We start from the raw sequence: 25,385 nt of genomic DNA on the forward strand, positions 1-25,385 counted from the left end.
GCCCCCGAACGAGCACAGAGACGGCGTTCGAGGAAGAGCGCACAGCATCAGAGACGGCGGTGGCGAGGCTTGCACTTGGGTCAGGGGCACCAGCTGTGAGGTTTTCGGCCAAGTGGATAGGGAGGGGGATTGAGAGAAAAGAAGAAATAGTCACCGGACGGGGGAGTGGGGGCGCAGGTGAGGGACCGAGGGGACAGACGGGGCGTGGAGCAGAGGCTGTCCCAGCTCGGCCCCCCCTGCAGCGTCCCGGCCCCCAGCGAGGGCGGGGAGTGAGATCCCCAGCTACAGACGGTACCAACTCCCACCGTTTGCCGAAGGAGATGAGACGCCCCCGGAGCCCAACGCCGGGAGCGCGCTGCCACTGGGAGGACGCGTGGCCCCTTCCCTGCAGAAGGAAGGAAGCCGCCCGCGCCCACGGAGCGCCTCAGCGGGGTCTGCGGTCGAAACCTCAGCCTCCGGCGCTACAGGCCGCGGCCTTCTTCCCGGGTTCCCTCCGAGACCCACGCGGGGGAGAAGGGAGCAGTCGGGGCCGGACTCCACCGCACGGCGCGGTACCGTGACGTTCCCTCAGGGTCCCCCCGGCCCCCGCTGGGAAGCCGCCGGCCTTAGCACTTTTCACTTCACGGTGGCCCCGAGACGCCGTCATTAAAGTCCGATGAGCTCCTTGTTGCCGAGCGGCAGCACTGTCTCTCGCGTGCTCAGGGACCCCGGTTCTCACAGAACCCCGAAGAAAACTGGCGTGCGTGTGTGTGTGGCCCCAACGAGATGGACCTCCTCGGCCTCACGGGGAGGAGGGGCCGTCCTAGCCAAAGGGAGCCCTGACCATACCCATTTCCTTGACAGAGCTCCGGCACCTTCCAGGACCCACATCCCCATGAGAACAGGGGCAGGTGCTTCCGCCAGAGGCACCGTGGTTTTGAGAGGGGTCTGGGGGCTGCACGGCATCAGGAGCAGGTCCATCAGGGCGATGCAGACGGGTCGCCACAACCCTCCTCCTCTTTTCAGCTTCCGGCACCAGCCTGAATCCCCCACGCTGGGCGCCCCCAGGGCGTCGGTAAGTGAATGCCGGATGCTAAATTCCGTCCCGCTTTGGGGGGACGTTGAGTCCAAACGGAGGCTGGCTTTGTGTCTGCCTCTGCTCCGAGGGCTGTTGCTTACAGTAAGACCAAACCCTCAAACCAAAGGAGCCCTCCGCCATGTTCCAGGAGCTCTCCCCGAGCCCCGGGGTCTGGAAGGACCAAGAAGCAAACAAGGCTGCTCTGGGAAGTGCTCACATGTGTTTATTTCACAAGGGAGGAACGGGGCAGGGCGCGATCACCAAGAAGATGCCACCAAAGGAGACAGGTGAACCCCAACTGGGCGACTACAGGATTTGGTTCTGGGCAGGGCGTGGCCTCTGGGGACAGGATGAGGGACAGAGGGGGAACTGGCAAAAGGGACAGCCTTCCATCTGGGGCTCCACATGGGGCAAGGCTGGGGGGGTGTCCTCCTGGCCAGAGAGGCATGGCCAACCCCCGCCCCCACCAGGCTTCCAGCAGCCCCGTCCTGACCCAGGCGAGCCACGAAGCGACAAGCCCACGGCCACGCACGGACACCCGCTCTGCACACACTCCAGGCACATGCCCAGACACACTCATGCACGCGCCCACGCCGTCACGCACCACACAGGCACACATGCTCGTAGGCATGCACACGCGTCCATATATTACCTCTGATTTGTAAGTGCACCCTAACCAGAGGGCAATCGCAAAAATCATTACTCTTCAGGGAGGAATCGACTGCCTTCTCCGCCCCCAGCCAGCAGAGCGTGGGGTGAAATGAGATGCACACGGAGCATCCCCTGGGGGCCTGAGCCCGCCGCCCGCCCCCTGCCCCTCGCCCCTCGCCCCTCGCCGTGCTGGCTTCAGTCCTTAAGCTCCAGGCGAGTCAGGGCTCCCTGGTCCCCAGGAGGGCAGAGCTGCCCCTGGCCCGGCGCCAGCCCCGGGGGCCCCCTCCCAGCCACGACCTCCCTAGGTGCTCAGCCTCTCCGTGTCGCTGGCTCCCTGCAGACATAGCAGAGCCGCTGGCCCAGGGACACAGGAGCCTAGGGCCCTGCTGGGTGATCGTGGGGCCATTCATTCCTCCCAGGCCATCTTCGGGCGGGTCCGGGAAAGTCCAGGGCTGTCCGCCTGGTGGAAAGGTTGGAGTGGAGGCTGCCTCATAAATGGGCATCTGGGCAGAAGCGACGTCGAGGGACATGGAGTCTTGGGGCCCCGGGGCCCCCTCCGAGGAGGGGAAGACAGGAGGCGGCTGAGCACCGGCCCCCGCTCTGCTGAGGGCTGGGGGCGGCGTTCAGAAGCTGCTGCAAGAGAGGGATGAGAAGGAGGAGGGGCCCCTGCCAGTCCCAGTCCAGAGGGCGGCTGGGAAGAGGACGCGGAGGACGTGGGGGTTTCTCGCCACGGTACGCGGGCCACGTCCGGGCAGCAGAAGACGCGGCTCCTGGTTCCCAGAGGAGCGGTGGGGGCTCTTCCAGGGAGCGCGGGCCTCACGGCAGCGGAGTGCCGAAGGGGGGACACCGCGTCTCCCTCTGGGGCCCCCGTGCTGCCCTGGAGAAGCCCCGGGAGGCCCGCCGAGCGCCTGCCGGCTTCCTGCTGTCTGCACCCGCGCGGCCGGTCCAGAAGACGGGCAGACCCCGTCCCGGGGGCCGGGCTCTGGGGGCCCCTGCCACGCCCCACTACTTGATCGAGTTCTTAATCGTCCACCTCTGTCCCGTGCAGCTACGGAGGATGAGGTCGATGCCGGCCAGGCCCCGGTTCTCCACCTCGAGACAACGCCCTGTGCCCTTATTCATGATGGCTCCATTCTGGGTGAAAGGAGGAGAGACAGAGACAGACGGAGATGGAGATACAGAGAATAAGACAGAGACAGAGAGACAGAAACAGAGAGAGACAGAAAACAGAGAGAGAGAGAGAGAGAGACGTGGACGGAGAGAAAGAGAAAGAGGTTTAACCACTGTAGTGCCCGGTGCAGGGCCTCTCACGGGGAGCCGTCCCACCAAAACTCTTTGCACAGGGAAAGGGATCATTGGCGCCTCCTCCAGAAACCCTAAAGTCAGAAAAGGTGTCAGCTTCACCAAGTCTGAGTGGCTGAACCAGGGGCCAAGCCCCCATGGGGGCTGGTGTCCGAGAGTGGGATTTCCAGGGAGACCTGAGCTCTGACTTTCCCCATCCCACTGACTAGCGGATTTCGGAAAACTCACCGCACACTGCCCTCCCCGAGATCTGTCGGCTCCCAGCCTGCCTGGTGCTGCTGCAGGGCGTCCCACACGCAATACCCCTCCTCCGCTGACCCTCCCGGACATGCCCTGGGTTCATGAGGCTGGCCTCGGGCTGGAGACCTTGGGGAAGTCGCTCCCCCTGTGGCCCGCAGCAGCCCCTGGGTGCTCTGGGGTGCCGGCCTTCCCCTGGGGCGCTCACCTGGACGAAGTTCCAGCGCTTGTACAGGCTGCTCTTGACTTTGTCGCAGTCGAGGAGCTGGGGCAGCCGACTCTTGGAGTTGTCCACCAGGCAGCGGGTGTCGGGGAGGAGCGTGGTGGTCCCCAGGGCACCCAAGTGCAGGAAGCCCTCCTTGGTGTAGCGGGCAAGCTGGGGAGAGAGCGGAGGAGAGGGCAGGGGGCGGTGACTCAGGTCCGCAGGTCTCACCCGCCTCGGCCGCGGTCCTGGCTGCCACGCACCCAGTTCACGGGGAGCCCTGCTCAGGGGGCCTCCTGGCTTGCTAAGTCTGGGTGCCGCATCCCCGGGCCCAGGCGGGTTCTTTCTAAGCATGTTCTCTGTCAGTGTTTCTGGACTGTGGGCTTCTGTCCATCAACATGAGGGAGCAGGAATAAATAAAAGAGCAGGACTTCGGATTTCTAAAGCTCAGCTCTGCTCCCCGCGGGAGCCACCCTGAGTAAGTCACTTAACCTCTCTGAGTCTGCATTTCCACCTCGTTTGTAAATTGGGATTAATTAATCAATCCCACCCTGCCGTAAACTCCCAAACAGGCAGGTCGCTGAAAAAGAAACAGACATATTAAAAGGCATTGCACCTAACAGGCGTTAAAACAAATAAACCAAAATGGCAAGGTGATACCACATTGGGAAAAAAAATTCTCATTTTGTCAAGGTTGGCATAAAATGGGCGGCAGTGGGGTAAATTATGACAGTCTTTCCAAAAGGGGATTTCAAAATAGATACTTTGTGTGCTTTAAATTTTTTTTCTCTTTTGACCCAAAAAATTCACTTTTAGAAATCTGTCCCAAGGCAAAAACCCAAGACGGAAACACAAGCTAACGGACGTAGGATATTTGCGGCGACATCGTTTAGAATGACGGAAAAGCGGAGGGGTCCTACGTGCGCCACACAACGCGGGTGCTTGATTCTGCTCCACGCACCCAACCGATGCTGGGGGATTGTGGGAGATCGCAAAAACAGCCACACCCGGGGCACGGGGCTGGCCCAGTCGGTCAAGCGTCCGACTCTTGGTTTCAGCTCAGGTCATGATGTCAGGGTCGCAGGCTCGAGCCCCATGGCAGGCTTAGCATGGCACCTGCTTGAAATTCTATCTCCCTCTCCCTCTGCCCCTCCCCCCACTTCTGCTTGCTACCCCCACCCCACTCAAATAAATAAATAAGATCTTTTTTTAACAAAAAAAAAGCTCCCCCCCAAAAAAGCCACACCCTTCCCTCTTCCTTCCATACACCCTGGGCGGTAGGACTTTCGAAGCCATGTCCTTCAAGAGGTAAAGCTGGTTTCTCCATCCCGTGAGTACTGGTGACTTACTTAGACCAACACAATACAGCAGAAGCGAGGATAGACTAGCCTTTAGCCTGGCGCGCTTCTACCCTCTTGCTCTGGGTGTCCTGCTGGCCCCGTGACAGTAAGCTCTGGATGGCCCAACCAAGAGCCATGTCAGAAAAGTGGACGAGGTCGTCCGAGACGAGGCAGCCCTCAGCGGACTGGCCAGCTGCCAGGAGGTGCAGGGACGAGTCAGCTGAAATCAGCCGAGCCCCGTCCGGATCACAGAACCATCTAGCACATCTGGACAATGCACAGTGAATGCACATTGCTTTATGCCAGTAGGTTTTGGGGGGCTAGTTGTCACGCAGCAAGAACTAACTGATACGGAGATGGTGCTGCCTCCCAACCCTTCCCACAGTGGGACCCGCGCTACTCCAGTGGCCTCTCTCCTGCCTGTCTGTGTTGTCTAAAATTCTGTATTCCAGCCTTGGAGCAAGTATATTCATCCGTCTTTCACACTCTTTTAGGGGCAGGGGCTGTGTCTAATTAATTTCATTCCTTGCTCGGAGAAAATCACAGACCAAGTGCTCAAAACATGTTTGCGGACGAGCACGTTATAAATGTGGGGAGCGACATTGTTTAAAAGACGCGGCGATGTCTGTTTATTTAAGCTCCACAAGCACGTTTTGAAGAGTTCTCTGTGCGACCTGCCTGGGAACCAGTTTCTGAGAACACGAGGACGGGGCTGTGTTCCCACTGATAACTCCAGTGCAGGCTGGTGAAGGCAAGGAGAAAGGAAGGTACATCTCTTATTTGTGCTCTTACATGCTGCGAGGTAGCGGGGTAAGAAGATTATTAACATACAGCTGGTGCTGAATAAATTAAAAAATAAAATTACCAGCTTGCATGTAATTTTTAAAAAGCTATTATTTATTTGCCAGAGAGAGAGAGAGAGATCACAAGCAGGCAGAGAGGCAGGCAGAGAGAGAGAGGGGGAAGCAGGCTCCGTACTGAGCAGAGAGCCTGATGCGGGGCTTGATCCCAGGACCCTGAGATCATGACCTGAGCCAAAGGCAGAGGCTTGACCCACGGAGCCACCCAGGCGCCCCACCAGCTTGCATGTATTAAAGACATACTCTGCATTATTTCTAAGCATCATAAAGAGAATGAAGAATGTAATTTTTACAACTCTCTGAGATAAGTTTCCATTACTCTCCTGTTTTAAAGATGAAGAAACTGAGGTTTGAGGACATCTGGTCCCCTGGCTGGGTCCTGGCCTCCCTCCTTGGGACCCGTGGGACCATGGCCCCGCAGCGGACCAGCCGACGGGCCTCTTCCTACACGATCCCGGGCTTCTCCCGAGAGCCTGGGCATTTCCGGCCGGGAACGGAGCCAGAAGGAAGCTCCGGTCCGGCAGTGCCTCTTCTCCAGGGCCCGAGGTTTCTGCAGAGGTTCTCACTGCCGATGAAAACCACTCAGAAATCCTCCGCTTTGATCCCCGAAGGGGCGCGCACCTGCTCCCTGCTGAAACAAGGGACGGGGAATTTAAGTGCCCTTGAGAGAGATGCGGTTAACATGCGCTTTAAACCCAAATTAGTTCCAAATCAGAGGGATTGTCAGAGGCGACATGATAAGACAATCTGAAGCCCTCCTCACCCCCCCGAACAATGTCTCTCTGAAAATACTCAGATTCACCAAATGCAAAGTGCTGAACGACAGCGAGCTGCCTTTATGTTTAGGGGAAAGACAGACACAGCTGCTTATTGAAATCATGAATCAATCTATTATCCAGCAGGCAAATGAACAGCGCTAAGAACATTAATTAACTGAGCGTATCTGTGACCCAGATGTTTAAAGAGCGACGCTAAATGCCACTGGGAGTTAGGGGCCCTCCTTTCTGAGGTCTGTGAGTGAAGGATGAGACCCCAGCCACGAGGACCAGCAAAGCCAAGCTGTGCACGTGTCTGGGGAAGCGGGAGGGTGGGGAGGCCCTACAGGCCTTCCGTTCTGGGGGAAGGCGCTTTCTCAGGCCAAAAACACATGCACAGGTCCTGCTGGCCTGGCCAAGGGGGCAAGGTCAGGGGAAGGGCGCTGTGGTCTGAAAGGATGGTGGGGCTCAGGTTACACCAACAGATGTCACAGGGCCTCTCCCCCACCAGGCAGGAGGGTGGTGCGTGCTCGGGTCTCGTGCCAACCCCGTCCCCGTTCTTGTGCCAGTCCCGGATCGCGAGTCTCCGCGGTGTCTTCGGACCGCTGTCTGGTCCCCCTCCCAGCTCCCCATCCCCGGTATCCCTTCCTTTGAGGGCCTCTGCTCCCTGGCCTCTGAACGTGCAACAGGCTTTCCTGCCGTCAAGGCTTTGCTCCGGCTGACTCCGCACTGGCCTTCTTCTAGAAGGTTCGAGCTTCAGCTTTCCTAGACGCCGCGCAGCTCTCTCCGTCCCATGGTGTCTTCTCTAACTCTTCCCTCCCCTACCCCGCACCGTCCCTCAAGCCCTCGGTGTCAGTGATCCCCATGCTTCGGTGTCTCTCTCCCAGGGGCTGTGGGAGTGCCTCACTTCCTCTAGACCGTTCTGGGAATCCGCTACGTGATGGCTATTTGGGTTTTTTCCACTTTGGGGCTGTTACGAATTGTGCCGCTATGATCACTCACGCGTAAGTTGCTGTGGGGCCTGCGCCTTCAGTTCTCTTAGCGCTGTACGGAGAAGCAGGACTGCTGCTCGCTGGGTCACGTGGTGAATGTGTGCGTAACTTTCGGAGGAGCTGCCAAACTCTCCAAACGGCTGCACCGTCCGCGGGTGCCCCCGCCACGGGCCAGCGTTCCAACTCAGCCACAGCCCCGCAAACTCTTGTTCTTGTGGTTTTCTCTTCTGTCTTTCTTTCTTTTTAGGAACGTGCTAGCCAGTGACTGGGTGTGAAGTGGTATCTCACTGTGGTTTTGGTTTGCGTTTCCTTAACAACTACTGGTGTTGAGCATCTCTGTACGTGTTGGCCACTTGTGGATCTTTGGAGAAATGTCCGTTCAGGTCTTTTGCTCATCCTTCATTTGGGCAAACTGTCTTTTTACTGCGGAGTTGTAAGAGTTCTTTACGTATTCTGGATGCGAGACCTTTTTCTGGTGTATTTTGAGTGGAGATATTTTCTCCCATTCTGTGGGCTGTTCTTTCACTTTTTTTTTTTTTCATTTCTTGAGAGTATGCTTTGAAGTACAGAAGTTTTTAATTTTGATGAAGTTCAACTTATTGATTTTTTTCTTTGATTACTTATGCTTTTGATGTCATTATCTAAGAAACCACTGCCAAATCCAAGGTCATAAAGATTGACCCCTATGTCTTCTAAGAATTTTAGAGTTTGAGCTCTTACATTTGGATCTTTGATCCACTTTGAGTTAATTTTCATATGTGATGTACGGTGTACATACAAGTTCTTTCTTTTTCATGTGGTTATTTGTTGTCCCAAGACTGTTTGTTGAAAAGACTTTTTCCCTATCGAATTGTCTTCTCGCCCTTGTTAAAAATTAATTGCTTATAAAAAAATTAATTGACTATAAATGTGGGATTTACTTCTGAAATCTGAGTTCTATTCCACTGACCCATGTACCTATCCCTCTGAGAGCACTACAATGTCTTGATTAGTACAGCTTTGTAGTAGGTCTAAGAACTGGAAGTGCGAGTCTTCTAACTCTGTTCTTTTTCAATGTCATTCTGGCTACTCTGGTCCCCTGCATTTTTTTTTTATTATTATTTACTTATTTGACAGAGATCACAAGTAGAGGCAGACAGAGAGAGAGGAGGAAGCAGGCTCCCTGCTGAGCAGAGAGCCCGATGTGGAGCTCGATCCCAGGACCCCGGGATCATGACCTGAGCTGAAGGCAGAGGCTTTAACCCACTGAGCCACCCAGGCGCCCCTGGTCCCCTGCATTTTCATATGAATTTCAGGATTATCTTTTCCATTTCTGCAAAAAAAGGCAGTTGGAATTTTGACAGGTACTGCACTGCATCTGCAGATCAACTCAGGCAGGACTTCCACAACAGCAGTAAGTCTTCTGATCAAGGAACATCGGATGTATTTTTTTATTTAGGTCTTTCATTTGTTTCAACAATGTTTTGTAGCTTTCAGTGTATTTTTCTTCAGTTAGGTTTATTCTCAAGTGTTTTCTCTTTTTGGATTCTACTGTAAATGGTATTGTTTTCTTAGTTTCTTTTTCAGAACGTCCACTGGTAACACAAGCAGTATCTTTAAGACATTTCTGTGAACCATGAGCTGCCACCTTCGTACCTCATGGTCACTCAGACCAGGAGGGGCTGCAAGTTCCCTTGGTTCCTGCTTCCCCAGGGTCAGGGCCAGGTGCCAGTGGCCCGTACCCACTGCGGACCCATATCCCAGCGGTGCCCGGGCCTCATCCCAAGTCTCTCATCTTTTCACTTGCTTCCTGCGACTCTGCCAACCAACACCCTTCCCACCCACAGCAGGGTCTAGATTTTTAAAATGCACCCTTCATCCTAATCCCTAGCTTGGTGTCCCGGACCCTCACTGCCCTGGGGAATCTTGCCTCCCACGTTGTTGAGAAGTTACCTTCCTGACCCCTCAAAATCTGTCTCCCTTCATCTTTCACTTCCTTCAACACTGGCTTCTCCTCACTCCATAGGTACCGTAAGTCATCATTTCTCCCTTCTTCATTTCTTCCAAGCTACAAACATAACCACATCTCTGTGCCCAGAAATCTCCAGCCACAGCTCTCATTACCTCCTTGTTTCATCTTTGGTTTTCCACTGTCTCCTACCACCACTTTCACTGACACTGCTCTCCGCAAGGTCAACAGGATCCATTAATTATATCAACTTCAATAGTATTTTCTTAGTCTTTATATGAGCCACCAATTTTGGGCCAGATGCTTTTCAGGGTGCTGGTGAAACCATCTCTTCTCTCTGTACCCACTCTCCTGGAAAGCTTGCCATTCTAGGGGCTTTCAGTAACATCTCTATGCTAACTTGGCTAACTGTGCCAAGTTTCTATCTCCAAACCAAACCTCTCCTCAATTCCGGATTTGTATATCCAACTCACCACTGAATATACCACTTGGAGGTCTAATAAGCATTTCAGAGTTACAGATCAAAACTGAATTCCTCCTGCCCTGGGTACCCAGTCCTCCCCTCCACACTCATCCAACTTTGGTTCTATCTTGGTCATTACAACACCATCCTTCCAGCTGCTCAGGCCAGGCACTTTGGCTTCATCCTTTACTTGCCTCTTCCTCTGACCTGCCACATTCCCAACCCATTAGCAAATTACATTCAGGTTTCATTTCCACTGGATTTAAAAAAATTTAGAGTGACAATCTGTGTTTTTTTAGCCACGATGTTTGATCCATTTGTTTTTATTGCACTTAATGATCTAAACGGACTTATTTCTATTTTCCTTCTTGGTACTGTCTGTGTGCCCAGCCTTCTCGGGTTCCTTTTTCTCCTTTATTGGCCTTAGTTTGGATTGGTTCAGTTTGATTTGTTTTTTTGTTTTTTGTTTTTGTTTTTTGGAATGTTTCATAGTTCTCCTCTACAGATTTGGAAATTCTACTTCATTTCTATTATTTTACTGGCTACTCTTGAAATTTAACAATTAACAACTTAACAGATTATTCAGTATCCTAATGTCTGCCTCAGTCAATAAAATTCAAGGACATTAGGACACTAAACGCAGTCACCTCCTTTTTACTGTTCAGCCTTTGGTTATATTTCCCTGCCCCAAACTAGACATTATTCTTATTAGGTAAGAAACATTTCTTTGGATTTACTTATACATTTATAAATTTCTTTGTTTATAATTCATTCTTTCCTCAAGATAGTCTTCTGAGGTTATTTTGCTTCTTCTTGAAGTACATTCTTTGGAAGTTCCCTTGGTGATTATCTGTCATATTCTGTTTATCTGAAAATGTCTCGGGAGTGATTTGTTATGCAGCAAAAGCTAACAGATACAGCTTCTTCTTGTGCATCTAGCAGGGGTTTAAAATGGTACTGGTTGTAGTTGACCTAGAATCTAGTTATGCCGCAGGCAGAAGACCCTTCAAAGTATCTAATCTGCTCTACTGTCAGAAGCTCCCTCCTCTGAGCTGAAAACTGCTTGAAACTTGTCGACCCTCACCTTTCCAGTTACAGCTAATTGAATACCAGTTCCTTGTTATACACCCATACTCCTGATCTCTTCCGGGGCTCAAGGTTTGCAAACTTGGGTCACCTTCCCCCTTCCCTCTCCCCCACCCATAAAGTTGCAAGTCTTCCAGTCCCGGCTTCCCTATGCCTCTCACACATATTTCCTCCCAATCTCCCAGGTGAGCTGCTGCAGGAGATTTGTAACTTGTCCTCACCTCCAGGCCTTCCTACTTTCCATCTTGCCTTCCTAATCCTGCAGGTTCAAATCACATCATTCCCTGCTTCAACCTTCAGTTGCTCTAATACCTACTGATTTAAGAATAAACTTTTTTTTTTTTTTTTTTTTTGGTCATGATCTTCGACTCTAGGTCTCCAGCTTACACTCCTGGTTTCTGACAGATGGCTTGAGGTCTCTCGAAAACAGCCAGCAGGAAGACTGTGTAGAATATATCTCCACCGACTCTTACCCTGTCTCCCGCGGTTACACAAAGCCCCCACCCAGAGGTGGTCTCTTTCAACGTACACACTTATGTATTCTGTGACTCTCCTTGTGGAAGGTTTTGTTGTTGTTGTCATTGCTGCTGTTTCAGGATATTTTTATATAGCGTAGGGAGTGAGAAAGTATCTTGCAAAAAGCAAATACTCTATAAATGCCTTTTGAATGAAATGGGATTATTCTAGGTTTGGCTGCTGGGCCCAAGAGGAGAAATGAATGTCATTATCCACAACCCTAATGCATTAGGGAAAAAAAAAAAAAAAAAGCTCTGAGCTCAAATACGATTAATTCTCATTTAGCAGAAAAGAAGAATTTTCTATTTGAGATGATCTAAGAGGCACACACAACTATTAACCCACATTTAACAGCCTTGAGGGAAAACTAAACTATGCAGGTTATAGCCAAATAAACAAAAAACAGCCAAATGATTGTGGAATGACTCTGGGACACAGCAAAACCCATCGAATTGTCAATAAAAACATGGCTTGCAATTGCTTTCATATTAAGGGTCTTTCTCAACTCTTTGGAATCAGGCTTAGTGAGTGTAGAAAACCATTGCTAAATGAAAAAATGCATTTTACCCTGCTTTTACTCAGGACACGGAGAGATGAGGTTGCATTGATTGGAGCCTGCTTTGGGGTGAATTTATTTGTTTGCTGCTTGGCTGAAGGAGTGATTTTTGGTGATTACACATGCATATGTATATTCTTAAAAACAAATAGACTTTCTCAGAGCATGCTTGATCCCAAGCGATACAGGAAATGTCTCCAACTGCATCTCCAAGTGGACACATGGTGGCTGCGACGGAGCTGGGGGTGGAGAAAGGGGCTGCCTGGGGCAGGAGAAATCTTTGGGGGAAATGGAAATGTGTGTTTTGATTGGGGAGGGAGATCTACAAGTACGTACCCTGTCAAAATTCATCATATTGTACCCTTGAGCAGACGCTGTGTTCTGTACTGACCTTGTACTTCAGTAAATTTGATTTTTAAATATATCTGGAAGCTTAGAAGGCAGGCTATGGAATCAGATATGTTTTTTTGCAGAGAGCCAGTTCCTAGGGGACTAGCCAGTTCCTAGGGCCTCCCTCCTCAGTCTCCTCCCTTCCACCATTATGACTCATCATGCTGGATAAGAACATTATATTTCCAGAAAATGCAGTGCTACTGAGAATTAATGGGGACACATATTTACGCCACAAAACCTTGGGTTGATTTACCTGCACAAACTGTCGAAAAGTGGATGCACTCAGGGCACTGCCAGTGGAGGTGGGGGCGGGTGGCAGGGTCTGGACCACAGAACTCTCTGGAGAGAGCTGGGAGCTCTTGGAGAGTGGCCGTAGGAGTGGGGGCGACACCAGGATGAGGGCCAGAGGAGTCCGGTGGGAGAGGGGGTGGCGAGCAGGATAGCCCACTCCAGTTCCCAGGATCCGGAGCAAATTCCTAAGCCTGCTCCCACAGCTCACCCTGACTGCTAACTGGTTAGAGAAGCAAAGATTCTATTTCTCAATGAAGAGATTTCTTTCCTTCTCGTCTCCACGTGTGAAACGGGAAGGTAGGACTGTATTGGGTACAGCGGGGAAATGCTGGCAAACGCTTGGCTCCCTTTTTAGCAAGATCTTAATTAAATCTGTCTCACCTTCTCATTCTTGCCCATTGAAACAGTGTTCCTGGCTTGGTGCTGTGTCATCAACGGGGCAGTCTATCGTACGGGTAAAGACTTGCACTCTGGAGCCTGTTTAAGAAATCCAAGCTCTGCCACTTAATAGTTTCATGGCCCTGGGCCAGTTGCTTAAGCCCTATGGGACCCTGAGTCTTCATTTTTCAAACGGGGGATAATTTTACGATTTACTTCCCAGGGCGGTTACGGGACTCGGTGAGTGAGTGAGAAGGGTCTCGGCACAGAGGAAGGCCCGCGTGTTCGTTATTCCTCTCTTCCCCGACCTCATGCTCAAGCTGAGAACTCGGCCGGTGCTTCTAATTCAGCAGACTTCTTTTCCTCCCGACGGGGCTCCCCCGTGCCCTCGCGTGGCCAGCATTTCCCGGCCCCATCTCCTTCCCTGCACCCAGCCAGTCCGGGCTCCCTGTTCTCTGCCAGAGCCCTGGGTCCAAGGGTTGCCTCAAGTGCTTCAGCAACACCGCTGGGCGGCTGAGTCCCTACCGGTGGCTGCCTGGCCCATGGGGTTCTCTTGGGCTGGGACCCTGAGCTGGACTCCTGATCCAGGGGAGCCTGGCTCTGGCCCCTGCTGTGCTCCCGCCCTTTCCTTCCCCACCCTCCGCTCCACTTCTCTGGTTCGGTCTGACTCTTACGTGCCTCGAGTGGGCCAGATGCCTGGGGGAACCGGACCTTGGGTGGGGCTCCTGGGACTCCGCTTTGCATCTCTAAAGCCACTCCTGTGTCCCACTGATGCCCCGAGGGTCCTGAGCTCTCACGGCCTCCCATCTTGGCCATCTTGGACGCGCGACCTTCCTTCACGCTTCTGCAGCGGAGGGGAGACGAGCTCTGCCTGTTTTCTGCTCCTGACATGTCCCCGGACGAATGCCAGGCCCACCGTCGGCTGGAAGCCAGCCTCGATGAACCTCAACCGCTCAGGAACTCAGAGCCTCGGCAGGGGAGCTAGAGGTGAGCGCGCTGTTGGTGTTCGTGTGCGAGCGTAGCCGGGAAGCTCTTCTGAAATGACACCGACCTCGGAGAGTCAGTCTGGGTTTCTGACATCACTGAAGAGCATCAGATCCACTCCAAGCCTTGCTCTGGGTCTGTTCGTTCGTGCGATGTAACTGATCCAGTGATAACGACCCTACAGAAGTCAGGGCACTTCCTCTTTTTATCTTCCCGCTGGAGAGACTAACGTTTCTTCTCTTGATTCCAGAAGCCCAGACTCCTGGCGCAGTGGCGTCTCCCTCGTTTTGTGCACCTCTCCAGCGAGACTGGTTCCTGTCAAGCTGCCCATCTCCACCCTCCCATCTGAGCCCACAGGCGTACCCTGAAGCTCGTGCCAGGCTGTGTCCAGCCTGAACTCACCCCACAGCCACCACATGGGTCCAGTCAAAGCATCTAGTGCTTTCCCTGCCAGCAGCTAGGACCCCCTTTGTGCACTTTTCGTTCAACATCAAACGCTCGTCAGTGGCCCCCCACGGGCTCCAGCCCCCCAGTGGGAGAGAGCCCTTCCCCGAGATTCCCTGAAGAACACCGTTCACTAGAACTTAGGGCCTTCAGCATTGCAAGCTCTGGCCGGTGAGCTAGAAATGGGGGTTCTTCGGAGGGGAAACCCAGGCTGGCAGGTCAGTCGATTTCTGTTTGGGGCGAATGCACAGATTTCTCTCTGAAAAAATGAAGTCTAAATTTCTGCTTCTGTTTACCATAATTTGACCTGGGGAAATTCAGTGTTGCTGCAGCCATGCTCGAAGGGAGATGGCAGAAAGTCTATTTTCTGAGCATGAACCCTCAAGCCTTCTTTAGATTTTCCTCTAACATCTTAGAAATGTAAGTAACTCCTCTCTGTTGAGTCTCACTCCCTTTCACTCTGCTCCAAGGGTGCCTCCAGCTCACCCTTCTCTGCCTTTCCACCTGGTCTCGCCTTCCCTCAAAGTCAGCCTTCCCGAGAGTTCTCTCCACCACGTCGGCACCTCCTCACCTCCCTTCTCCCCCTGCATCCGCTCCCATCCGGCTTCCTCTCCACCTCCACGGAGAGTCCTCTCACCCACGTCTGTAACCGTATCGAACACGTAGCGTGGTCTAGCCCGCTGGACCCCTGGGCAGCATGAAGGGCGGAGCCACACTAGGGTCTGTCCTGGGGTCACTGTTCTCTCCCTTGGCGCAGCCCAAAGCCTCATCTGCCTCTGCCGCTCTGTCCTCAGCATCTGGTTGGAAAGTTCAGCTGCCTGGAGGACATCACTGAGGGGACTCCCAAGGCCCGTTCCTCAGCCCGAACTCACAGTGCCCCAAACAGAACTCAAAGCATCCTCTCCCCAAACCTTCACCTCCAATCTCAGCAATGGCGGCGCTGTCTATGGGGTTTAGGCAGGGACTGGAGTATCACTTCACCGTCCTCGTCTCTTCCCTTGACCTCTCCACCAACAACTCCAGCCGACCAGCCCTCTTAAAACATTGAAAAAAAATTTGTAATGTCAGAGCCATTTCAGACTTACAAAAAAGCTGCAAATATAAAACAGTGAGTTCCCGTAGGCCTGGAATTCAGCTTATCCTAGAGTTAATCTATGACATAATTGTACCATAATTACTGAATCCAGGGAGTTAACATTGGTCCAATCCTATTAACTAATCTGGAGACCCCACAGAAATCTTGTAGCTTCTCCAGCATGTTTTCTCTTCCAGGATCCCACACTGTGTTCTGTGGTCACGTCTCCTTGATCTCCTCCTGTCTGGGACAGGTCCTCCGTCTTCCCTTGTTTCCAATGACCTCGACCCTTTGGAAGAATACAGGGCAATTATCTTGTAGAACGTCCATCAGTTTGGGTTTGTCTGATGTTTTCTCATGGTTAAGATTAAAGGTCTAGTAAAAACCACAGAGGTGGAGGTGACGCTGTGCCCTTCCTGGGGCACCAGATCAGGAGTGCGTGATGGCTCATTACTGGTGACGATAACCTTGAACACTTGGTTAAGACAGTGTCCTTTGGGCTTCTCAGCCATGCGTCACTGTTTTTTCCCTTGATTGAGGGAGAAACCTGGAAACTAGGAAAACATCATTTTTTTGATCACTGATTTTAGCATCCGTTGCTAGCTCTGGACGTCAGCAAGTATTATGGGCACGACCGCCTGGGGGTGATTTTCATGTCCCACAGGCCTTCTACATTTACTAGGTGGACTTCTACTGAAGGAAGAGCGGGCCCCCTCTCTCCATTTACTTATTTATTTATATCGGTATAGACTCATGGATTTAAAAAAAAATTATGTGAGTGACAATCCAATATTCTCACAGTTTATTTTGTTGCTCAGGTAGTTCCAGCTTTGGACACCGGGAACTCCTTCAGGGTGGCTCCTGTGTTCTATTGAGAAGACAGTCTTTTTTTAAAGAACTTCCTTTTATTCTGACACCACAAGGTCTTCCAGGCTTAACCTCTATTTTTCCTGCTCCCTTGCTGGGATCATTGCAAATCTGGGGGCTGGAGGTGTTCAGCGCCACTGGGTTTTATTGCTCCTGGGCTGTTTCAGAGCTAGGAAGTCCGTGTATGCACACCAGCCCATGCACACATTTGTTTTTCTTTCTACCTTTTCTACAAATTTATTTCCACGTCTCTATTTATGCACACATTTATATATGTACTTGTATTTGTATATATGCATGTAAAATAAACTCATCCCGACCCCTCACATTGCAATTCAGCATCCGCTCATTCTGGCCACGCCTCCTCGCTTATTCACAACCTCCTTCTCCAACAGCAGGGGCTGTGGTTCCCAACACCCACGCGTCCTACACCTGCTTGTTCAGTCCTGGCATGTCCACGCAGCAGTTAATCCAGACTGATGGGGAAGACAAGCTAACTTGTTAGAATGCATTATTGGCGATGGTTCTTTTTTTGTAGAATCCAGTCAAAATTGTCCAAACTGTCCCAAAGTTGCTTAGGTTGGTGCTCCTCTTCCCCGCCGCCAGTGTGGTGGTATCTGTCGAGTTACGTTATTTTCCTTTACTGCTTGCATCCCACTGTGGGTCCTTTCCCCACATTCTAGTTGAATTTATTTTCTTTCCCAGACATCTGAAGCATCACCGTGGTTCTAAGAGTCGGGACCTGATAGGAAGGTTCCCTGAGAGACAATCCCCTCTCCCTCTTCGATCTGCGGGTGGCCAAGCTCACCAGTCTCTGATTTATCCTTCCTGGATCTCTCGTGCAGATGGGCAGGTACGGATATTTATTTTTAAGTGGCCATCTGTCTTAAATGAAGGTTGACACACTACGCATCTTCTTTTGCACTTTGCCTTTTTTGCCCAACCATATGTGAAAATCCCTCTGCGTAGGTAAGCAGAGACGGCCGGTGCTACTTTGTGTGGCTGCTACTCCACAGCTCATTCAACCACTCTCCTACCAACAGGCATTCGGCGGTTTCTACCATTTTGCAACTGCAAATAATGCACACTATTCTCATATTGTTGGAAATCGGAGTTGACTTCTGGAAGTGGATCGCTGGGTCAGGAAGTAAACATACGGTAGCTTTGTTAAGTATGGCCAAACTCCCCTCCAAAAAATGGTATCAATTTGCATTTCTACCAGCAATCTAGAAGATTGGTTATTTCAGAACCTTGGTAACAGAGTACATTGTCAGTTTTCTTAATTTTTGCAAATACGATAGGTGGGAAAAATGGTTTCTCAGTATTGTTTTGCTTTGAATTTCTCTAATTATGAATGAATTTAAACATTTTAAAATATATTTAGAACAGGGGCGCCTGGGTGGCTCAGTGGGTTAAAGCCTCTGCCTTCGGCTCAGGTCATGATCTCAGGGTCCTGGGATCGAGCCCCGCATCAGGCTCTCTGCTCAGCAGGGAGCCTGCTTCCCTTCCTTTCTCTCTCTGCCTGCCTCTCTGCCTACTTGTGATCTCTGTCAAATAAATAAAATCTTTAAAAAAAAATATATATATATATATATTTAGAACAAAAAACGTGTGTGTGTGTGTGTGTGTGTGTATATATTTAGTTGCCTCCCACCAAAAAACGTGTATATATATATACATATTTAGAACATATGTATATATATATATACACACATTTTTTAGTAGGAGGCAACTTGTTTGCTTGTGTCTTTTTCCTATTTTTCTATCAGATTTTTAGTCCTTCCTCATTTCTTAAGCATCTTTTATACAACAGGAAAATTATCCCTTGTGGCATAGGCTATAAATATTTTCTCCTTGGTTGCCAGGTGTCTTGACTGCGTTTATGGTGTTATATCACCATGCAAGTTTTAAAAAGTTTTAATGTAGTCAAATGCATCAATCTATTATAGTCTCTGGATTTGGGATTTTAGTTAAAAGCCCTCCCCTAGATCACAGTTAGAGAGGAATTCACCATTATTTTCCTAGTGTTTGTATAGTTCCATATTTTACATTTAGATTCTTAATTCATTTGGAATTTAAGCCTCTGTATAGCGTCAAGTATGGGTCTCATTTCATCCCTAATGACATTTTAATTTTGTCTACTTCTTCCTATCCCCAGTCACTACTCAAGTTCGGGAGACCGACTTTTGGCAAGACAATCACACCCGTTTCATAACTGAAGTTCATGCCTCTAGCTTAAGACCCCTGCAGTCCATCCCTCACGCTGCAGTCCCAAGTGATTGCTCCTTAAATGTAAGTCAGACTGCGCCCCAACCTCCTCTTCTAAAAGGCTTTCAATATTTCGGTGGCTTCCTGTGGGGGCTGGCCTAAAGCCCAGTCTCCTAGAGTCCTACAGGGCTGCACATTCTCTGCCTCCTGCCCACTGGTCCGGCCTCATCTTTGGTCACTCCCCACCTCATGCTCTGTGTTCCTGCCTATTTAGGCCTGGAGACTCAGTTTCCCCATTTTAAAAATGGGAATGATAGAAGGCCTTGCAGATACAATGCAAGAAACAATGAAATCTTGTCTACAAGATATTGTGGAATTCCAGGAGAAGAGGTCTTAGATTCAGATATTTTGGCGTCTTGTAAAGGAGGCAATTAAAAAAGAAATATAAGAATGAAAGAACAGCGTAAGACTTCAGCATACTACATATTCTGAAATACGGTGGTTTTCCCAGCAGGAAAACCATATCTGTATTTATTTTGTTGGGCTGGTCTGAAGATTAGATAAATCAGGGGAAAAATGCATCACAAATTGCATAATATTCATCATTAAGATGATGTCTACAGAAATTTACTTGATAAGTAAAAAAAAAAAATTAAAAATCCATGGTTGGACTCAATCAATCACCACGCTATTTTATACAATAATGTCTTAATTAACTATGAATTCCTAGATGGTAGGAGCTTCCATGTTCCATCTGTCTTTCCAAGTAACTCGCCTTCCAGGTTATATTTCCTTGAAGAACTCAACCAAGCTGGAAGACTAGCTGAATGACGGAAAGCTCATGTGTTCTAGCACCAAGGAACTGGAAGCGGCCTATGGCGTCACTGGCCCAGTCTTCCCCTTGGCAAGTTCTATGAGGATTGCGGTGCTAAGTGGCTAGAACTGTTCAAGTTTTCACTGCTATTCAGTATTGCTTTTTTTTTTAATAGCCTCAAGTAGTAGAATCTTTTGGAAATAGAACCTAACTGAATCTTTCTTGGAAAACTGAAGCCTTCCCAAGGTCCCACAGTCAGCACCGTGGACGTCATTTCTATGTGATAGGCGCCACGGACTTCACCCATGGGCTTTGTATGGATGAGCTTGTTTGACACACTATCTCTATGAGGTACACACTCTCTTTGTGTTTACACGACAGAGAAGGGAACTGAAATACGGGACACTACGGTGTGTTGCTCAGGGTCATAGCTAGTAAGCGAGGGAGCTGTGTTTCCCTTATGAGTCAGCCACACACAGAAAGGTACCTCTTGGCATCATCTTAGAAGAATTAACTCTGGTCCAGGATGCGTGTGAAGTGTCCTTTCCTGACTTCCAGTCTCACTAAGATGCAGGGACCAGAGACCTTCACTTAGCCATGCACGACTCTGGTTAGCTCCTTGTCCACCCAGCTGTTCGTCCTGTCCTGTTCATGGCCAAACCAACTATGTAAGTGTGGGCTCTGCAGCCCAAGCCGACGAGAACCCATGTCCTGTGTACAGAGCCTTCCTGCAAAGCTTCTCGGGATTCCCCTTCCATCTCTGGTTGGTTGACATTCAGATTTCCAGGAAGGGGCCCCAGATTCAGGCCCTGCAGGCGATGTAGACATGAGCCTAGGTTTCGTCTTCTGGGAGCAGGATCAGGCAGTCAAGACGACTGACAGGAGTCCCGTGAGAGCAGGCCCCATCACCTACACTCGGCCCCAGTCGCTTCAGGAAGAATCCAGGAGGTCACGCGGTGCAGCGCTCCCAGGCGAGGGGCTGCTGTTGAAACCACCACATCGCAGAGGAATCTGAGGAAAGCCTTCACACTTCTCTAGGATCCATGCCAGGGAATCCATGGCACTCTTGGTGGTCCCCATGTGGGTCTAAAACCCGGCACTTTGCACAACCCCTTCCTTCGGCATCAGGTAGATGGGACGGTGAGAACGGTCTAGAACATTCTGCTACTGACATTTGGCCTTCCTCTAGTCGTCTCTGATGGGAACCGAGCCTTCTGAGGCCTAGACCCATGGCCTGAACTCCACTGGCCCCCAACACTGTGCGACCTGCCCTTAATTCTGACTGGCCATGTTCGCAGACTCTCTCCATGTCCAACAAGCAATGTCTTTGTAAATGACCTCCCTACAGACACTACCGTGCCAAACAAACACGGAAACTCTGACCCAAATGGTCAGGGCGTGAGGCTAACCTCGGGGCTCTCCTCTTGCTCAGATGCACTGGTAGTGCTGAGGCACTAAATGCCTTTTCCCCAGCTGCTTTCCACCGTCCCCTTCTTGTCTTTCAGAAGCGGTGATGTTATTAATTCAGTGATTTGAAAACAACCTAAGAAATCAAAATACTTCTTTGAAAAAATATAAAGTCTGGAAGCAAGCCTCAGAAATGATAATCGTTGTTCTAGGGTGGTAGGATTATGGGATGATTTAAAACAATTTTTTCCCCAAACTCATTGCAATGCTGTTGCATCTTTAGTAGAAATGGAAAAGATTAGCTGGCTTAGTGACTTTAGTGACTTTTTTTGACTGTAACAGCTCTGGGCAAGGTAGAGAGGTTCCGCCCAGAATGCGGCACCGCCCCACTGCTCCCTCCGAGTTCCTGATTCCCAACCAGACATTAACATAGAGTCTGCCTGGCTCGCTTTTTGCGTCTGGAGAAAACAATCCGCTGAACTTCTAAGAAGACATAAAACTTTGAGCTAAGCACCTCTACTGGGGGACAATTTAAGACTATGATTCTGGTTTTCTGGAGAGAAGAGTCCCTCCCCGGGTTCTGCCGGGAGAGCAGTGCCGTCATCCCTCCTAACCCGGGCCTGCCTTAAGCAACATCCAATGCGTGCGCGGGTCCTTCTGAATCCCACTTTGGAAATGGGGCCTCCTGTTCCCTGTGTGTGGACCACGGGACCTACCTGTCAGGGATAACGAAAAGAGTGGACCAGGGATTGGAAATAAAATGCGGCAGCAGACTGGACAGCAGAGGATGAGGCTCAGGTCCCCTGAACGCACAGGAAAGTGTCAGGAAGGGGAAAGGCAGTAACCACGCCTCCGAGGAGGTCTGCAGAGAAGGTGGGCACCAGGGACGCTCGCAGGGACTGGACGGGGGCGGGGCCTGGGAGGCAGGAGCTAACGATCTGGACATAATAAACCCAGAAGCGTGTTGAATACCGCAGGGGCGCGGGGCGCGGGGCGTGAGCGCTAAGAGCCCCCGCGGTGCCCCGCTTCAGGCCTGGCAGACCACACCCGCGTGTCCTCTCCTGCTTCTTGTCCTTTCTCTTCCGTCTCTGTGGGTTTCCCTAACGTACAAAGTACCTGCCCTCGCTCCCCCAACCCCGTTCTCCCGCGAGGTCGCCAGCTCCCCTGCTCTGACCTCGTGCTGCGCTCCAGGAACTGAAAGGGATTCCCAGGTCTGCTTCTCCCCCGAGGCAGGAGGCCGGTCTCCGGAAAGCCACCTTTCCTGGGGCGTTAACTCCAGAGGCTCTCAACGGCGCCAGCCCCGAGCCCCAACACTTCCGTGACTTTGTCTGGAAGCCAAGAGGCTGCCAGATGTCATTACCGCCCGCCAAGTGCCTTCCCCATGCTCACAGCTGCGGGAGCCCTGTCACTCTGCCGGGGCCCTGGCCTCTTATTGGCACAATGCATCATCGTGACAAGGGGTTTGGATGATGTATTGCTTAAAAGATGAAGCCATCAAAGAGTGAGTCCAAGATCAGATTAAATTTAATTACAGGATAAAAGAATTCAAATCTGTCATTCTTGTGATGAATTAACTGAGGCTAAGGGACAGGAGCTTCTCCAAGGAGAAGGGAGAGGAGGAATGAGATGTATTGACAGAAGGACAGACAGAAGGGAGACCTTGATATTTCCCCGGAGCCCAGAGACTCACAGAGGTCGCCCTTGGAACAGAGCCTGACACCCCCTCCAGGATACCCACCTCCTAGAACGTCCCATCACAGCTAGGAGCTGTTGCACACGGCGCTCCCTGAATGCCCCAGGACCACCTGCTCGACCTCGAGCTAGAGGCACAGGCTGTTGAGAAGCCGTGGTCCTCAGTGCGGGGAGGAACCCACATCCGCTGGGTACAAGGCCATGAATGCTCCCAGTTAAGCTGGGCCTCAAATTTGGAGGTGGAGAGAGGGATTGACTGTGAAGGGGTTTTAGGGGAGTTTGGAGGATGGCAGGGCCTCTCAAGATCCCGATTGGGTGAGGTTAACTTGATGGCCTATGTTTGCTAAAACTTAAAAAACTCAATATTAACAAGAATGAATTTACCTGAAAAATGAAAAAAAAAACCCAATTACATAAAAACTGAAATAGTATGGTAAATTAAAAAAAAGAATTAGGTTGGAGGCACCTGGGTGGCTCAGTCATGAAGCATCTGCCTTCGGCTCAGGGCTCAGGTCATGATACCAGGGTCCTGGGATTGAGCCCCATGTCTCAAGCCCCTGCTCGATGGGGAGCCTGTCTCTCCCTCTCCCCTCTGCTTATGCTCTCTCTCGTAAATAAGTAAATCTTAAAAAAAAAAAAAAAAGAATTAGGCTGGGACAGTTGGCATAGTCTGGGGCAGACATCCAGGGGGACCTCTGACCACCACCTGTGAGTCTAACACGAAGCCTTGCCCCTAATAGGTGCTCCATCGATGGTACTGAGAGAGGGAAACACTCGGAGACGACAGCATCCAGATTCCCAGGCTCTGTCTTCAGTAGGTCTGGGGCTGGACTCAGGGACGGATGCGCATTTGTCATGTATGGCTGGGGGGCTCACGGTTCTGGGGACCACACTTGAGATGCTGGGTGGCAAGCCCTGGCCCCACATCCTGGTACCCAGGGCTCTCGACACTCAGGCCCTACTCGCCCCAGCCAGCTGTGTCACTGTCCTCCAACACGCCGTTCGCCGCCATCCCCACCACCTCCAGCCTTTGCGCTCACCTCCTGCCCGTGTCCTGCTGGCTTCAGGTCCTCCCCGCAGGCCTTGCTGTGGGCTAGCGAACGCACGGGGAGACACGCTCCCCACAAGGACTTTTTCACAGGAATTTCATTTGAAAAGCGTCTTGGCTCCCGGCCTCTGTTTCCGCCTTAACCCCGCTGCGGGTGGGTCGCTACCCCACCCAACAGGACGAATCGTGTTCCGAAGACCAGAACTGGGTTTATCGCCAGCCAGGGCCCTGGCCCCGGGTGCTCAGGGGCTCACAGGCCGTGGCCGGCTGCACCGTGGGGACCTGGGCGGCAGCTCAGCGGCAGAGGCAGGAGAGAGCAGCCCCAGACCCGGAGGACTTGTTAAGGGGTGGGAGGGAACTGCAGGCGCCCTTGGACCCCCAGAGGCAGCAACGCCCGCCCCTGCTCTCTTCTCGACCTTTGCCTCCAAGGGCGCTCGGAGGCAGCGGCTCGGCGAGGTGGACAGGCTGACCAGGTGGGCGGCAAGGGACGGCAGGAAGGGGCGGGCAGAGGAGGCCAAGCTCATGGCCGATAGCCCTGCAGGGCCGCCACGGCCGCGCCAGCTCAGGGACCCACCTGCCCCTCGTCCAGCAGGGTGGGGGGGCCTCAGTTCTCCTTGGACAAAACCCCATTCTCAGTGGGTTCGATCTGACCCCAAAGGCTGCAGCTCCATCTCCGACTTCAGCTCGGAAAAGAGAAGGGCACGTGTCTCATCCAACTGAGGGACCGGACGAGGGCAAGACTGGCCACGCGCTCGCCGACGGACATTTGCGAGCCAGCGGGCTCCACGCAGGGCGAGGAGCCTTTTCCACTTCGTTGACAGACACATGTTGTAAGACAGGAAATCACCCTCCTCGGTGCTTACTTTATCTCTGTTTAATTGCTGTTTGATAATAAATTAGGACAAAGAGTCCATTAATTAAGCTAACAATGTCTGCGGAACACCAACTCCTTCTTCTGGGAGTTGCCTCGTTACGGGAGTGTTGGTTCGGGCTCTGTTTGCCCACAGCGCTTTCCGGAGTGGTTTAGAAAGATGCCAAAACACGTGATGGGGGGGGGAGCTCACTCCTGGCGCTCTGGAAGGAGGGGGAGGAAACCCTGATGAGCCGGGGTGGGGGGCTGGCGGCTGCAGAGCGGTACCAAGGGTGCCCTCCTAACTCAGAACATGTGGTGGAACAGAAAACATTAGACTCACTTAAAATCAGCTGATGGGAACAACCAGGGCCCCTCGTAGGTGTCCACCCCGGAGTCGGGGGGAGCAGGGACCACTTGGTCTGCCGCTCCATGGACTGAGCGGCAGGAGCGTCCGTCTGGAAAAGCTCTGCGCACAGGTGGAGCCTGAGGAAGAGGAATTCTAGTTCTTTCCCACCAAAGGCGCCGGAATTGTGCTGGGGGAGCGGAAGGCCTGCCGCTGGCTCCGGCGTGGGCAGGGGGCTCACAGGTGGACATCTGCAGGCTGGATCCGTTTAGCAGGTGACCGGCGGGACTCTGAGGCAGGGGCACAAGCGGAGTGAAGGCCCCGGACAGAAGGCCGAAGAATGTCAAGTTCCCGGGGTCTGTCCCAGAGCTGTGAGCATCACCAGGTCGTTCTGAGGGCAGACGGAGAGGGCAGAGGGTTCTGGGGGAGGTGGCCACAGGGCCGTGGGGGGCAGAGCGAGCGCCTCAGTGTGCTGGTCCTTGGAATCAGCTAAGAACAGCCCGAGGGGCTTCGAAAACCCTCCCCGAATCCCCCAGGTAAAAAATAACACTGCTTGAAGCCATGTGGGGAAGCCCTCAGACGTCCGGGAGACAGTTATGAGACACCTTTGTTCCCTTTCTCGT

General features: G+C 51.8%; 1 protein-coding gene across 1 annotated transcript in view; it reads right to left on the reverse strand.

Annotated features, from left to right (window-relative positions):
• Nucleotides 1-1,265: 1,265 nt before the first annotated feature.
• GALNT17 (polypeptide N-acetylgalactosaminyltransferase 17) overlaps nt 1,266-25,385 on the reverse strand; it is a gene marked incomplete at its 5' end in the record, with an annotated part of 428,234 nt that continues 404,114 nt past the window's right edge. Inside the window, 2 exons of the mRNA XM_080830474.1 lie at nt 1,266-2,842; nt 3,456-3,623. Coding sequence (XP_080686600.1) covers nt 2,714-2,842; nt 3,456-3,623 — 297 coding nt within the window. The 3' untranslated portion in view covers nt 1,266-2,713. The remainder of the gene's footprint in view (nt 2,843-3,455; nt 3,624-25,385) is intronic.

Source organism: Martes martes, assembly GCF_963455335.1.
Source record: "Martes martes genome assembly, chromosome: 18".
In the NCBI taxonomy this organism is placed as follows: domain Eukaryota; kingdom Metazoa; phylum Chordata; class Mammalia; order Carnivora; family Mustelidae; genus Martes; species Martes martes.